General features: G+C 35.9%; 1 protein-coding gene across 1 annotated transcript; it reads left to right on the top strand.

Annotated features, from left to right (window-relative positions):
* Nucleotides 1-1,089: 1,089 nt before the first annotated feature.
* Nucleotides 1,090-13,071, top strand: LOC132630764 (nodulin-26-like). The gene is made up of 6 exons (XM_060346352.1): nt 1,090-1,176; nt 11,341-11,548; nt 11,802-11,818; nt 12,230-12,436; nt 12,532-12,590; nt 12,945-13,071. Exons 1-6 carry the CDS (start codon nt 1,090-1,092, stop codon nt 13,069-13,071), a joined length of 705 nt encoding a protein of 234 aa, XP_060202335.1.
* Nucleotides 13,072-14,206: the final 1,135 nt, after the last annotated feature.

Genomic DNA, 14,206 nt, shown 5'->3' with positions numbered 1-14,206 from the left:
CTTAAACTTAATTAATCGCCTTATATATTACGTTACTAATTTATTCGATCATTAATATTTGCAAACAAATGCAGCTACGGACCGTACAGAGGATACACTGGGTGGGCATGGACCATACGGATTCCCCCGAGATAGCGAGATTTGCAGCCCGGATAGTTATGCTAGCCGATAGTTGTATGCGACAATCACAAGAGTTGGACGTATCCATGAGCATGTTATAAAGATCCTGTTTCAAGCAGCGGGTGGTCGTGGTCGTGCTTGTGCTTGTGGAGGCAGTGGTGATAAAGGTGGTGGTGCCAGAAGGGGGGTGTCAGAGGGGGTGGGGCCAGAAGTACTGGTGGCCGAGGGGGTGGGGACAGAGGGACTGGTGACATAGGGGCTGGTGGCCGAGGTGGTGGCGGTGGAGGCCTCCGTCTAGTAGATGAGCCTGACGAGCATGCTACCGTTCCCGCTCCAGCCCAGCAGCATCCGTGGACTTCAGAGCTCCCGTGGACTTCAGAGCGCCCGTCGACTTCTTACCGACCATCGACACCTCTATATATGTCGGCGCAGCTATATTCATATCATATAGACTGGGGATCAGTAGAGGCATCAGTGTCTGCGCAGCCGCGAGTTCGTGATCCACAGGGTGAGCGGCCAATTCGTGATCTACAGGGTGGCAAGGAATTGGAGTACGACTACGCATTCATGGACTTCGACATGTTTCAGAGCCAAGATGTAAGTGTTTAAAATAATTATTTTAACAAATTAAAATACTTATACTGATTATTATATAATTTTCCATTTCTTAAGATCCAGCTCCAGCTCCGGCACCATCTACAGCTCGGGCTCTGGGGACCGTTGAGTAGCCAGCTCAGGAGCCCTCTCATCAGCCATCTTAGGAGCCCGTCGACACACAAGTTTGATTTTTTACCAAAAGATAATGGATTAATTAAATCTAAACTAAAATTAATACTAATTGTTTATTTATTATTTCAGGTTCATCTTTCTGCACCTGTGGACCAATCTCCTGATGAGATGGACTAGTGTCTTGATGCTGATGAGATTCTGACCGTACATAGCGCACGTAAACCCAAGAAGAAGCATATTATGCTCAAGGGCGCAAGGAAGGGAAGAGAGGATGATCATGACATAGATCATTCTATTATTAAGAGGAAGAGGGGGATGGAGATAATGGTGAGGGTGGTGGGGGTGGTGGGGATTAGGGCTGTTCACGGTTTTGGTTAAAACCAAAACCAAACCGAAAATTTAACCAAACCGAATAAAAAAACCAACATTTGGTTTGGTTTGGTTTTTAAATTTTAAAAACTGATAATATTTGGTTTGGTTTTAAAATTTTAAAAACTGATAATATTTGGTTTGGTTATGGTTCTATTAAAAAATAACCAAATCAAACCGATAAATTATATACATAAATTTTATAATTGTTTATAAGTATACTATTAGATTTTCATAAATAATTATAAATATTTTATACCTTTTAATCATTAATTTGATTTTTGGTCTACTTATTTCACATGATTGTTTAAGGCCCATGTTTTTAAGAATATGTCCAAGCTCATGTCTTTAAGTCTTTTAACTCTTTTAAGTGTAAACCTACTAACAGAAGCTCACGTTAGAGTCTAGTGTCTTTAACTTAAATTTTTAGCCTTTCTTTGTCAGTCATTTGATTTTAGGTTGTTTCTTCTTCTTTTTTCCGAATTTATACCTTTCTTTTTTTCTTGTCTAAATGGGTCCTAAACTTCTAATATTATTCATATGAAAAGAACAGAGGTTGTAGATTTGGAGGTTCCTATAAAAGATACTTCAGTAACATCAGCATTTGCTGCAACTCAAGCACGTGATAATGCTCTAATACTTCTTCCGTGGGTAATCCTCCTTAAAAGCATAAAAGAACAACTCCTTGTAGTCGAGACCCTAACCTTAGGGATAATGATAGAAAAACAACTAAAGTTTAGGATCATTACAGAAAGTTTTTTTTAATAAAATGGGAGAATTGAGGGCAAAATGCAAGTACTGCCCCAAAGTTTGGGATCATTACACAAAGTTTTTTATTTCATGTATTTTCATTTTAATTTTAGGTAGTCTTTATGTTTAATTAATATGTATGTTTGTAACAACAACTAAAAGCTCTTATGATTTACTTTATTTCCAGGTATGTGTATTAAGATGACAAAAATGGTGTAGCCACTACTAAGTTAGTTTTTAGCGCTATATGTAATAGTTTAGCAACTTTGGGTAACTTGAGTACCACACTATCACTAATAGTGAAAATGTTTCTATGATGTATGTTCCACCTTAAACTATAAATAAAAGTTGTCGTTTGAACCAAAAAAAAGACATGTCTTTTTCAACTTTTTAATGTTTTTGTTATATCCCGTATTTTTGAACGTCAGATTAATTGCTGAGGTGGGACCCACACATCGAGATTTTTTTTGGGACATCTGAAAATTCATATGAATCACATATGAGAAGTTAAACACAACTCAAGAAGGACCCTTGGGCCAAATCAAAGTGGAAGTCCTCCAAACGAATATTTTTAAGAAAACGTTTTCGGGTGATCTGACTTCAAGGGGCAAAAACGGTATTATAAGTTTGGTATTTGGAAGATTATCAAGATATATAAGTTGTATATAATTGAATTAGCTTTCCAACCATAGGTCGTGGGTGCCCAGGTGACGTCGGTACAAGGAGATATGGACGTTTTAAGGTCGAAAGGTCAGTGGGCTAGGCCCAACTCGGGACCAACCGGGTTGGCCCAAAAAAATCAAAAAATAATAATAAGGCCCATATTTGTGAGGGATGGCCGGCCAACATGGCCCAAGCCCGTGATTTTATTAATTATCCATGTGATAATTAATATAAAGGATCAATTAATGAGTCATATCTCATTAGAAACTTCAAGAACACTTGAGAAAAAGGAAAGAAGGAGAAATCTCCAAGGCCATTTCGGCCAAGTGCAAAAATTGACAAGAAAATTTACAAAAATTTCTTCAAAAATTATTTTCTACCAATTAAAGGATTCCTAGCAAGGTGGAGTGGTCTTTGGAGCAAGAAAAATTCATATTCTAGCAAGTTGCAAGACTTAGCTAAGTGAAAGATCAAGGAAGAAGGTAAGAACTTATTCTTTACATGTTATGGATATTTTTGCATGTTGTAGTGTGCAAAAGTGAGTGAAATTCATGAATAGCAAGAATATAGTTGTGTGGCGGTGAGTTGTATATCACATGTATAGCCGTGTATATTTGGTGAATCATGAATGCATGGTGAGCAAGTTTTATTTAGTATGTTGGTTGTTGTGTTGTGGATTTTATATTGCAAACAAAAGCCTAATGAGCTTAGTGAAGTATTAGTAGTTGAGGCTTGTCTTGGAAGATTATGTAAATTGAATATTATGTTCTTACATGTATGGAAGATAATGATATTAGTATGGTGTTGTTGGAATATATATTATAAGGTTGTTATTGTTTTCATTGGAGTTGGAAGGTTTTGAAAGAAGTAGTAAGTTGATTAAGTTGTTATAATGTATCTTGGATTGAATATGGAAATTGTTAGTGTGGTTGAGTTATGTTAATAGTTTGGCCGGGTTTGAATTCCCGGGTTGTTGTTGATTGAAAACTTGCTAGGTAAATGTTGAGGATGGTGTATTTACAGAGGAAATGCTGCCGAAATTTCGGTAGCCAAGTGTTTCCTTAAGATTCCAACTCTAAGTACCCTAATGAAAGTTTGGGTAAATGTGACCAAATCGCAGATTTTGGCGGATTTGCAGCTTGAATTCGGAATAGCAAAAGAAGCGGAAAGAGGTATGTAAGGCTTCACCCTTCTTTCTATGGCATGTCTTAGTTGAAATAAGTTGGGTACGAGCCTCGGGGACAACTCGGTTCCCCGGAATCCGCACCTAAAGTTTTCCACTTTTTGTTCAATAGAATTGAACTAGAAAGTGTGCCAATTGTTGGAAAAACCTCCTACACCCTTAGAACTTGTATAAATGGGACCCGATTACCCTAAGACCCTCACAAGTAACGCTATGACACGTAACATACGTAAATCGTATACGCTACCTCATCCGGCCCGAGGTGGGCCCGCTACTCTCGGATTTTTCCTTACAGTCTTGCTTGACTTACTTGAAGTGAATCCAAAGGGAACCTTTGATCCCGATTTCGTTACCAAATGATAAATACTATGACTCCTCTAACGAGGGCACTTCCATGACGATAATGATAACAATGATGTTAGATAAGAGAATATGCCTATGATACGTATTATCGGAACGACTCTATGACTAAGATGACTAAGCTAAATATCTTATGTAAACATGAAAATGATAAACTAATTTTCGAATCTTATTTATATTTCCTAGCTATGACTTTATTTTCTAAAAGATTTCAAAGTCTATGAACTGTCATCTATGATGCCCCGATTTCATTCTACGTTTACTTTAATATTATTCCCCGTTGGTAGTCTCACCTTAAAATACTCGTTCCTTCAAGGTGAGACAAAGCGATCACGAGTATTCTATAATATAATTGGAGGTCGCCGACCTTACGTCACTCCGATGACTACATGATTCTTCTTTGGGCTTTCCTGCGTGCCTATGAGACATATGTATATAGGATACGTAAATGCATATAAGACATGTAAATGTATGTAAGATATGTGTATATATTTTTAAAACATGCACATGACGAAAGAGCTAGAGCGCTATAGACGCTGATACATGCACATGATACACGTATATGTATATGATAAAAGCACCAGAACGCTATAGACGCTGATGTACCTACATGACACACGTATATGTATATGATAAAAGAGCTAGAGAGCTATAGACGTTGATATATGTACATGATATATGCATATGTATACGGGGGAAATGGAGGTAAGGGCAGAGCGTTATGAACGCATATCCACCTGATCAGTTGGCATTACATGATATGATATCGTCCCGGACGCGGGATGCCCGGACGCGGGATGTGTATATTTATGGTTAAATGGATCGGCTGCCGACGCCTCGGCAATATGAGATGTCCCATTTTATATGTATATGTATATGAACAAGGAAAGATTCTTAAAGGAAAGCTAAGTACGCATAGCACCTGCCAAGGGTATATATATATATACAGGTTATGTTTCTATCCCAGGACATGTGTTGTAACTCTCTTATGTCATTATACATGATTCATATTTTCTGTATATTACTATTCATGCCTTACATACTCGGTACACTATTCGTACTGACGTCCCTTCTTGTGGACGCTGCGTTTCATGCCGCGCAGGTCAGCAGATAGGCGGATTTGATCCTTAGGAGCCTTACCAGCAGTGTTGACAACGCTCCAGTTGTTCCGGAGCCTCACTTCCTTGGTACTATTTTGTGTATATATATTCGGGCACAGCAGTACTCAGCCCTCTCTATTTATAAGTGTACTACGTCTAGAGGCTCGTAGACAGTTATGTACAGTCAGTTAAGTACAGTTAGATATATGGTGTTTTGGCATGTTAATGTTGATGTATAAGTGATAACGAAGTTTATTAGTCTATGTTCAGAATGACGCCCCTAATGTTAATGTTAAAAACAAATGGCTCTGTTTACATGGCTTGCTAAGAGGTAAAGGTAAAACGATAGATAAGGGGTGCTCGGTACAAGTATCGGGTACTCGTCACGGCCCCTAGACGGGTCGTGACAGTTTTACTGATAAGTCTCATGGCTGCTAGTCATAAACCGAAAAATCGAACTAAATCGACAATAACCAAACCGGTGGTTATTATTTTATTTGGTTTGGTTATGGTTTTAGACATTTAAAAATCGACTAAATTGGTTTAGTTATGGTTTTAGTCAATAACCGACCCAAACCGAACCATGAACACCCCTAATGGGGATCGCCTTAGGGCTAAGATTACTCTAAAGGCTCTCACATGTGGGACCTAAGGTTACTCTAAAGGCTCCCACATGTGGGACCCATTAGAGATTGTGTATATGTAAATAAATTGTACATTTTATTTTAATATTATATTTTTTTGGTATTATTTTCTTAATGATTATTAGTTATCTTAGTCATTATTATCGTTTATTAATAACTCGTTCGACGTCCTAAATTAATTATGAAAAAAATTTAGATATATTCGAAATAAAGTAATGCCTTAGCTAAGTAATAAAACACTTAAATCAAAACCTTATAAATAAAACACTTAAACCTAACGATAACAAGTTTCCAAACAAAACTTACTTCGGGGCATTTTACAACCCCTAAAATGACGATCCAAACGTTTAGGTATACTTAATGTATTGAGCCTACATTATTGTTCGCAGAAAAAGATATCATGTTCTATATAAAATATTAATATTTCGGAGTTTTGAGACATGAGTAATCTTTGGTCAAAGTATGAAAAAGACGTTAATTTCAAAACTTTGAAATTAAATAAAGTGTGGGGAAAATAAAACTAACCCCTACTGTGCACAAAATTAGTGCGCAAAAGGCATTTTTGTAATTTTTTTTTTTTTTTTTTTTTTGTGGGTTAGTTTGAATCAAAATCACAGTTTTTAGATCATTTAATTTGCGAACTTATATTTCTATTGAATGTATGTAATACTAACAAGCAATTGTGGATTTATGGCAGAGGTATGCATTTGGGCCTATGCGAGATTTCAATTACGTACCTAGTCGACATTTTGTTATTTTCCCTAATGTAGAGGCGACAATTTTGAAATGACCAATCGAAAATTTGAATGAAAAAGAAAGTTTTAAGCATGGGTAATGTCAAACGCCTAAAGGACTCAACCATCATTCTTACCAGGTATATTTTACCCAATGAACCATTTATAACTGTTTCACATATATCCGTTTTTGGAATGTTGAGGTTGCTTCTACAGTTAATCTTGACCCAAAGAATTTGGTCTCCAACCTCATTGAGAAGTTAAAAATGACTTACTTTTGCATTATATGAGTAATTTGCAAGTACAACCTAAAGATGTGGTACGATAAATGAGATATCTCCATCCTTAATTGGAGATTTTAGATTGGAGTCCGGTAAGAAGCATTTCCTCTTTTAATGGGCCCATGTCAAATTTTAATTAGTCTGGTCACTGAATTCACATAACATATGGTTATAACAAATAAATTGTTTGAATGTATGACACTTCTATAAAAACAGTATAATCTCCAACACTTTCGTTCTACATAAAATGTTAAATTCCGCCCCTGCATTTGGATGATAACTAAAAGGGGAATGAGTTCTCCCTTGTCTCCTCCAAGAAGTAATAGAAAGAGGCCAAAGTCTACATATATCAAAGAAGTTTGGTCTAAACAGCTTAGTCTACTTTTACATGTTATTATTTTGCAAGCAAATAGTCAAGTAAAATAATTTAATGGTCTAAACACTTAATTTGATTGAAACTTTGTGCAGCGTACATTATGATATCAGTAATCTATTTTCTAAGATTGTAATGACGAGTTATTATGCTGAGACTTTTCGACTAATTAGAGGTCACAACTTTGAAAATTCCACAACCGTTATCCATACATTTTGTTTAACTTATGCTAGTGAATTACTTATTGCAACAGAACTTTTATATATTTATCAGCTTTGTATACTCCATAAGCCCTTACATATGAAACAAATGGAAAAGGGTCAAAATGTCCCTAGCTAACGTATTGGAAATGGTTTAAATTTATCATTTTTTCATCTATTGGACCCCAATTGCCTTTAACGTTAATTTTCTAGTTACAAATGTCTTTCTATGACCTATTGGACCCCAATTATCCTTTACGGTTAAAAATGCTTATCCTTTTAACGAAATTATGAGATGTCATATGTGGGACTTTAATTAAACAGGTGGTACTAATTTATTGAGTCATGTGAATACAACCCATAAATAATCCGACCCACCCAAATTTATTTGTTCGGAACTGTTGGGGCTGGATTTATGAGAATTCAGTATTGTTAAAGGATGAAGAAGCTGAGTACGTTGAACTTGCTTTTGGAATCTGTTGGAGCTTGTTGACACATTGTGAACCAAAAATTGCAGCTTCAAATGAAGATGATATTATTATTTTTTGATCCATTCAATCGCAAACTGTGAAGCATCGAAGGAATTGGGTACGAACAAATAAATTTTAGTTAATTTGTTATGGGTTAACCCATATAGGTCAGGTTATTTATGGTTGGGATCACGTGGACCAATAAATATATCACCTATTTAATTAAGGTCTCGCATGTGCTATCTCATAATAATTTCATTAAAAGGAGGGATATTTTTTAACCCAAAAATTACCATTAAGAACAATTGGGATCCAATAGGTGGAAGGAGAAGCATTTTTACCTAAAAATCATATTAAGGATAATTTTGATCTAATAGATGGAAGGAGGGCAAATTTAAGTCATTTCCTATTGTTAGAGACATTTTGATCCTTTTCCGTAGAAACAAATCCATTGGCTTTAAGTCTTTAAGTACCAAAACCTTTTTTACTATAACTGCGAACATAAATTTTGTGTCTGAAATATTAAAGACAAAAAAGGATTTAAATTACAACCTTAATATGAAAAGACGATTCGGGTTACAATTTCTATAATGTCGCAGGAACTACAAATGACATCCTTTATTCTTCTCTACTCGAACATCGATTCAAGAGCTCGACAACTTGATATTAAATTTGACGGACTGTGAATTTGATTCAAGAGACTTGATTTTGAATTTTATTGTGCGTCACAGACACTTCAATGTCTTGGATTCTGCATGATGTCAGGTTATGGATTTGGCCAGAAGCTGGACGGTCCGCGTGCCTAGAATTCAACATTTTCTGTTTTGGTGAGCCCACTTTGAGATTGTGAGTTACTTATCGTATTCCATTCTTTTTGTAGATTGCGGGTTAACCTTTTAACTTCTATTTATTTATTTATTTATTATTTGTTGGTGTTATAGAGGCTCGATTGACAGACTTTTTCCTCTCTTTTTTCTTTTATTATTTGTTGGTGTTATAGAGGCTCGATTGATAGACTTTTTCCTCCTCTATTTTCTTCTAGACAGTTTTCCTTCTTAATTTCAATCCAAAGCATACTTCAAAACTTTTCCGTTTGTCATGGCTAAATGAGTTTACTCGCTGCTTTTGCACCACTGATTCACTATTCAGTGTATAGTGACCAAAAAAATTTCTTTCTTTGATTATTCAAGTGATCTCCTTTTCAGTTTGACAATTAGATCCATATCTTTAGAGTAAACTTTTTATAAAAAGTTCTTTTAAATAAAGTTCAGGAAAGAATATGTAATTATGATGACTAGGAGTGTTCATGATCCGGTTTGGATCGGTTAATACTTAAAAGATGACCAAATCATTTAAGTCGGTTATCCAGATACAAGAATTAAATCAAATCAATTAAGTGTTTTCCTTAAGTCGGTTTTTTGATTTTTTTGATCTTTTCGCTTTTTATCGATTTTTAATAAGATTATTATTTTTCTTAACTATATACACGGGTATATATAATACAATAGAGAGAAGGGTTGGAGGAATTATAATAAAACTCAACAACTGAAATAGCTATCTAGATGAATTCTGTTTGGTTTCTACTCTATCACCTAAGCCAACATTCTTATCGGATAAACATGTTCCAATAGTTAAGAGTTGAAAGAATTTTGTACGCTTGAAGGAGGAGACTAAATTAAGTTTTTTAATTGCTCTATTTAGATACTGATGATATATGACTAAGGTTCATGGGCTATATTTTCCTTTGCTTTGTACTTGGGCCCAAAGAAAGAATATACTATAGCAAAAACTTTCATATATCTATGTAAAATTATAATTTTTAAATATTATACGTATAATCAGTTTGATTCAGGTTTTTCGGTTATTTTTTACTTAAAATCAAAATCAAATCATATTTTGTCGGTTTTTAATATTAAAAATCAAATCAAATCAAACTTAAAAAAAATTGGTTTTTTTTTTGTCGGTTTGATTTGATTTAATGGTTTCTCGTGAACAGCCCTAATGATGACTATAAGTTGGAGCTAGTTTTTACACTAAAGGAACTTATACAAAAGGCAGTGGGACTCTATGCATTCGCACGCTTAATATGTGCTTTGGTGTTGTGCAATTTACACATCTCATATAGGAGAAACATTTATGCAACATCATTCAAATAGTGGTTTTAACCATTTGACATGAAACCCCCTACAATTTGACTTTGAAATTTCTAACAGAACATTCAGATGGAGCACATTCAAACAAATTCAAAACAGACTTTGACACTATAACTATATGATAATATTAAAATGAATACACAATTTCAGCATTAATGCTTCAGAGCCCCACCCACACACCCCCCACCCCCCAAGCCCCCCCTCCCCCCACCCCCACCCCCCACCCCCCGGGAAAATTGCATATTCACAATGTGCAAATGCAAAAGTCAATTTACTCTAGATATAACATTAAGCACCTGAGACAGTATATATAAACAGGCAGAGGAGGCAGCATTTGTGAAAGCCCTCCAAAAGAAGTTGGAAAGATAGTGATGATCAAAGTGGCTTCTGAATCTGAGATGCATCACATTTGAGCAAATAACTATGGCACCAATCATAAAAACCAACAATTTCCAAGCTTTTCTTGCCATGAAATTTTTAAATAAGGAAGCAAAGCAAATAAAGAAAATAGAACCAAGTATAAGGATTCCATCTTTGTCCCCTTTATAGATTGATTGGATGAAAAGGGCTAGGTTTCCTAACACCACTGAACTCTGAGAAATCGTTGCCTGCATTAGGAAAGACACAGAGATACAGCGTTTTGTTAATTATTTAGGATAAAATGGAATTCAGAAGGATATTAGAATGTTATGTCAATAGCACGTAATTGTCGACAATATTACTGCCATACTAAAATTCCCATTATTTAGAATTAGAAGCTTCACCGGAAGCAAGCAAGATGAGGTCCCTTCTGCTTCATGGACAAGGCACCAAAGATAGATTCATGATTTAAAGTTTATGGGTTCACAATCAAATATTTATAGATCTCAAGTTGATACATAATAATAATTGAGTTCCCAATCAAATATTTATAGAATATATTTAATAGATATTTTAATGCATATATAGGGTCTGCGCAAAAGTTATTAGGTTCCTACGAACACACATTACCCTCCGGATCCGCCCCTGCCTTCCCCCCTCCCCAATCAACCCCTCAAACAGTGGCGAATCTATAACGAGTTCAGTGGGTCGACTGAAACTATGTATAAATATGCAAAAAAAATAACTATAGATTCTGTATGTGCCTCTGTTCACAAGCTCCTATTATATCGTCTGCTAATAACGACTATTCGGTTCCATGTTTAATCACGCAATTAAGCAGATTATAGCAGAGCTTGTGGAGCCTACATTTTCATATTTGTGGGTTGTGGATCAGAACTATTGTTGATATAGCATTGGGATGGGGTTTGTCAGTGATAGCATCAATATACACTCTTGGTCACATTTCTGGCGCCCATTTTAACCCTGCGGTCACAATTGCCTTTGCTGCAGCTCGAAAACTACCACTGCTGCGTGTAAGAACTTATCAAACATTAAGCAGTTATTGTTTTTTCACCTAATCTATGAATCCCGTGTGTGCACTACTTGTGCAGAGGTGATGAGCACATAGGTGGATCAAGAATTTTATATTAGATGTGAAAAGAACTATTACACGCACTAATTCTTGATGATAGTATGGTTCACACTTAGTACTATGATATATATTTTTACAAATGTTTTGCCTATATATATTGTTCGAGTTGAAAGCATTGGGTTTACCCAACTTCTTTTTATATACATTCCCATGTGGCAGAGTCACATTTTGACATGGTCTGTCCACTCAATCAACAGTTACATGCATTTTGATCGGAGGCGGATCCAAGGTTTGGAACTTTCTGAGTTCTGAATCGTAGGGCAAGGACCTCAAGTGCTACTAACTGAATTGTTTTAAATATATTTAGTGAACTTAATACAGATTTGGGCCAAAGCTATGGGGTTCTGCTGAACCCCTAACTTAACGCCTACATCCGCCTATGACTGATGCAGGTGTGCACATGCACCGTTACAAGAAAATTAGTCTTGATTATCTACTGCTTTCATTGCATGGTGACTGCGAAAAAATAATGAAATTGTAAAGGAAGTTGACTTGGAAAAAATCTTTAGGATATCAAAAGCATTGATATTCAAGAAGTGAAAGGATAGGAATGCACTCTAACCTCCCCTAGGTGATCTTTCTTGCAGGTTCCTATATATGCACTACCTCAATTCTTGGGCTCTACACTTGCAAGTCTCACCTTGAGAGTATTATTTAATCACCAAGAGGGCATACTACCAACTCTCACTCAGTACAAAAGTCCAGTCACTGATTTTGAAGCTTTAACTTGGGAATTCTTAATGACTCTCATTTTGATGTCTCTGATCTGTGGAGCTGCTACTGATGATAGAGGGGTATGCATTTCAATATAAACTTTAATTTAAACATCTAAATTTGATTGTTTGGTCTATTTGAAAGTCTCTAGCTTTAGTTGCTATTGTCTACTCAGCTAGGATATCCTCCTAATCAGTTTACTATCTTCAACTGCAGAACAAAGAGCAAGCTGGAGTTGGTATTGGAGTCATACTAGTGTTTGAAGTCCTCATTGCTGGTTAAAATCACACCTCAAGATGTACTTCTAATGCTTATCATGATTCCTGTCACTATGTTGATCGAACCATCAGAAGATGTTGTCTAAACCATGTCAGATCCCCCAAAAATGTGTAGCTTTTAGAGGATCAAACACACACCAGGTGATATTTTTGAAGAGTACGAGCAACATAAATTCCCGACAATGAAAAATCTAGGATGAGCAACTTTTCCTGATTCCATACTTTCTTCTTTGCATGCTTGGAATTTCTACTAATGTAGAGTATAATATTTTCTGTAGACAAGTTTGTCACTTCAATTTTATATCTGCAGGCCAATCACTGGAGCTTCTAGGAATCCGGCAAGAAGTTTAGGCCCTGCAATAGTCTCAGGTGTCTATAAGAACCAACGGGTCTTCGTTATTGTCCTAATGCTTGGAGCCATGACAGCGACTGGGTGAAGGCACGTCTATAATAATCCATATCTCTTAAAGGATTTATGCAGTCCATTCAATGTCTATAGACCGAGCAAATGAAGACCTCAATTTAGTGGCTTCTCACCAATAATCTTTCCTAGGAACAACTTCTAGGACAAATTAGGGACTGATTTTAGCCTTTTGGCTGTGGGTTCATCTCAACTCATAACTTTTGACATGGAGTATTAATATATAGGAGTATGTACACACCTACTAGAATCTCAACAAGTATTATATTTGAACACATAATTCTAATACCACATTGAGTTTAATGCTTAAAATTTGTTAAAATGAACCCATTAAATTTAAACACTGAATCCGCCTAGGAGAACAATAGGGGCAGAATACTGTTTCACCACCACGACTTCTTTATACAGTTGGTGAAAACATACTGTAAACACTACATGTAGCATTTACTCTTGGACGCACCCATAGCCAATGATACTAAAATTTTCATGTTAATGGAGGTATAAGAAACTGATACCTTGTTCTTTGGTATGGAACTAGTGACGACTCTGTTGTTCTTGGGATGTCGTCGTCGACGAATACGGAGTCCTTCGAGAAATCGATGGAGTTTTGATTTAAAAGATTTTGGTTTCTTGGGATTTGGAGAAGTAAGTGTTTCAGATTTAAGACGGATCAAGAATCTGCAGTATTTGAACTTGAGAGAGAATGGGAAATAATACTTGGAATTGGGTAAGAAGTTGGAGGCTACAAATTTGAAATCCAAGTTCTTGGCTTTGGCCTTGGCATTGAGTTTCCATGAATGGTATTGCTGCTGCGGCTGCTGCCCTGCTTCCATTCTCAAACTTTGGTTTACTATCCGTTAGGGCACTTTTAAAGTCTTTTCTTTTCCCCCTTTTTTCTTACGTTTGACGAGGGATAAGAGAAATAATTAATGAGGAAGTTAAGTAAGTAAACAATCTTAAAATGGGACATTGCTAATTTTTAGCATAAGATTGATTGCATCAATTATAGCCAAATGATATTTTTTATTAACATAACTTCTATTAAAGACCTAAAATGATCCTGCACAATATTGGCTTAGCCCCTATAAATAGATTTCTGTTATAAATATCCCAAGTAGTGGATATCCATTAAGTTATAAATATCCCAAAAT

The sequence above is a fragment of the Lycium barbarum genome, chromosome 3 (assembly GCF_019175385.1).
Source record: "Lycium barbarum isolate Lr01 chromosome 3, ASM1917538v2, whole genome shotgun sequence".
Classification (NCBI taxonomy): Eukaryota; Viridiplantae; Streptophyta; class Magnoliopsida; order Solanales; family Solanaceae; genus Lycium; species Lycium barbarum.
This window is presented reverse-complemented; position numbering and strand designations above follow the sequence as displayed.

Bases quoted from the DNA above. Each gene is read 5' to 3' on its own strand.
- LOC132630764 (XM_060346352.1), top strand. From the start codon at position 1,090: ATGCTCAAGGGCGCAAGGAAGGGAAGAGAGGATGATCATGACATAGAT. The intron at 1,177-11,340 runs GTGAGGGTGGTG...AGATTATAGCAG, and splicing joins AGAGGGGGATGGAGATAATG to AGCTTGTGGAGCCTACATTT. The intron at 12,437-12,531 runs GTATGCATTTCA...TTGTCTACTCAG, and splicing joins CTGCTACTGATGATAGAGGG to CTAGGATATCCTCCTAATCA.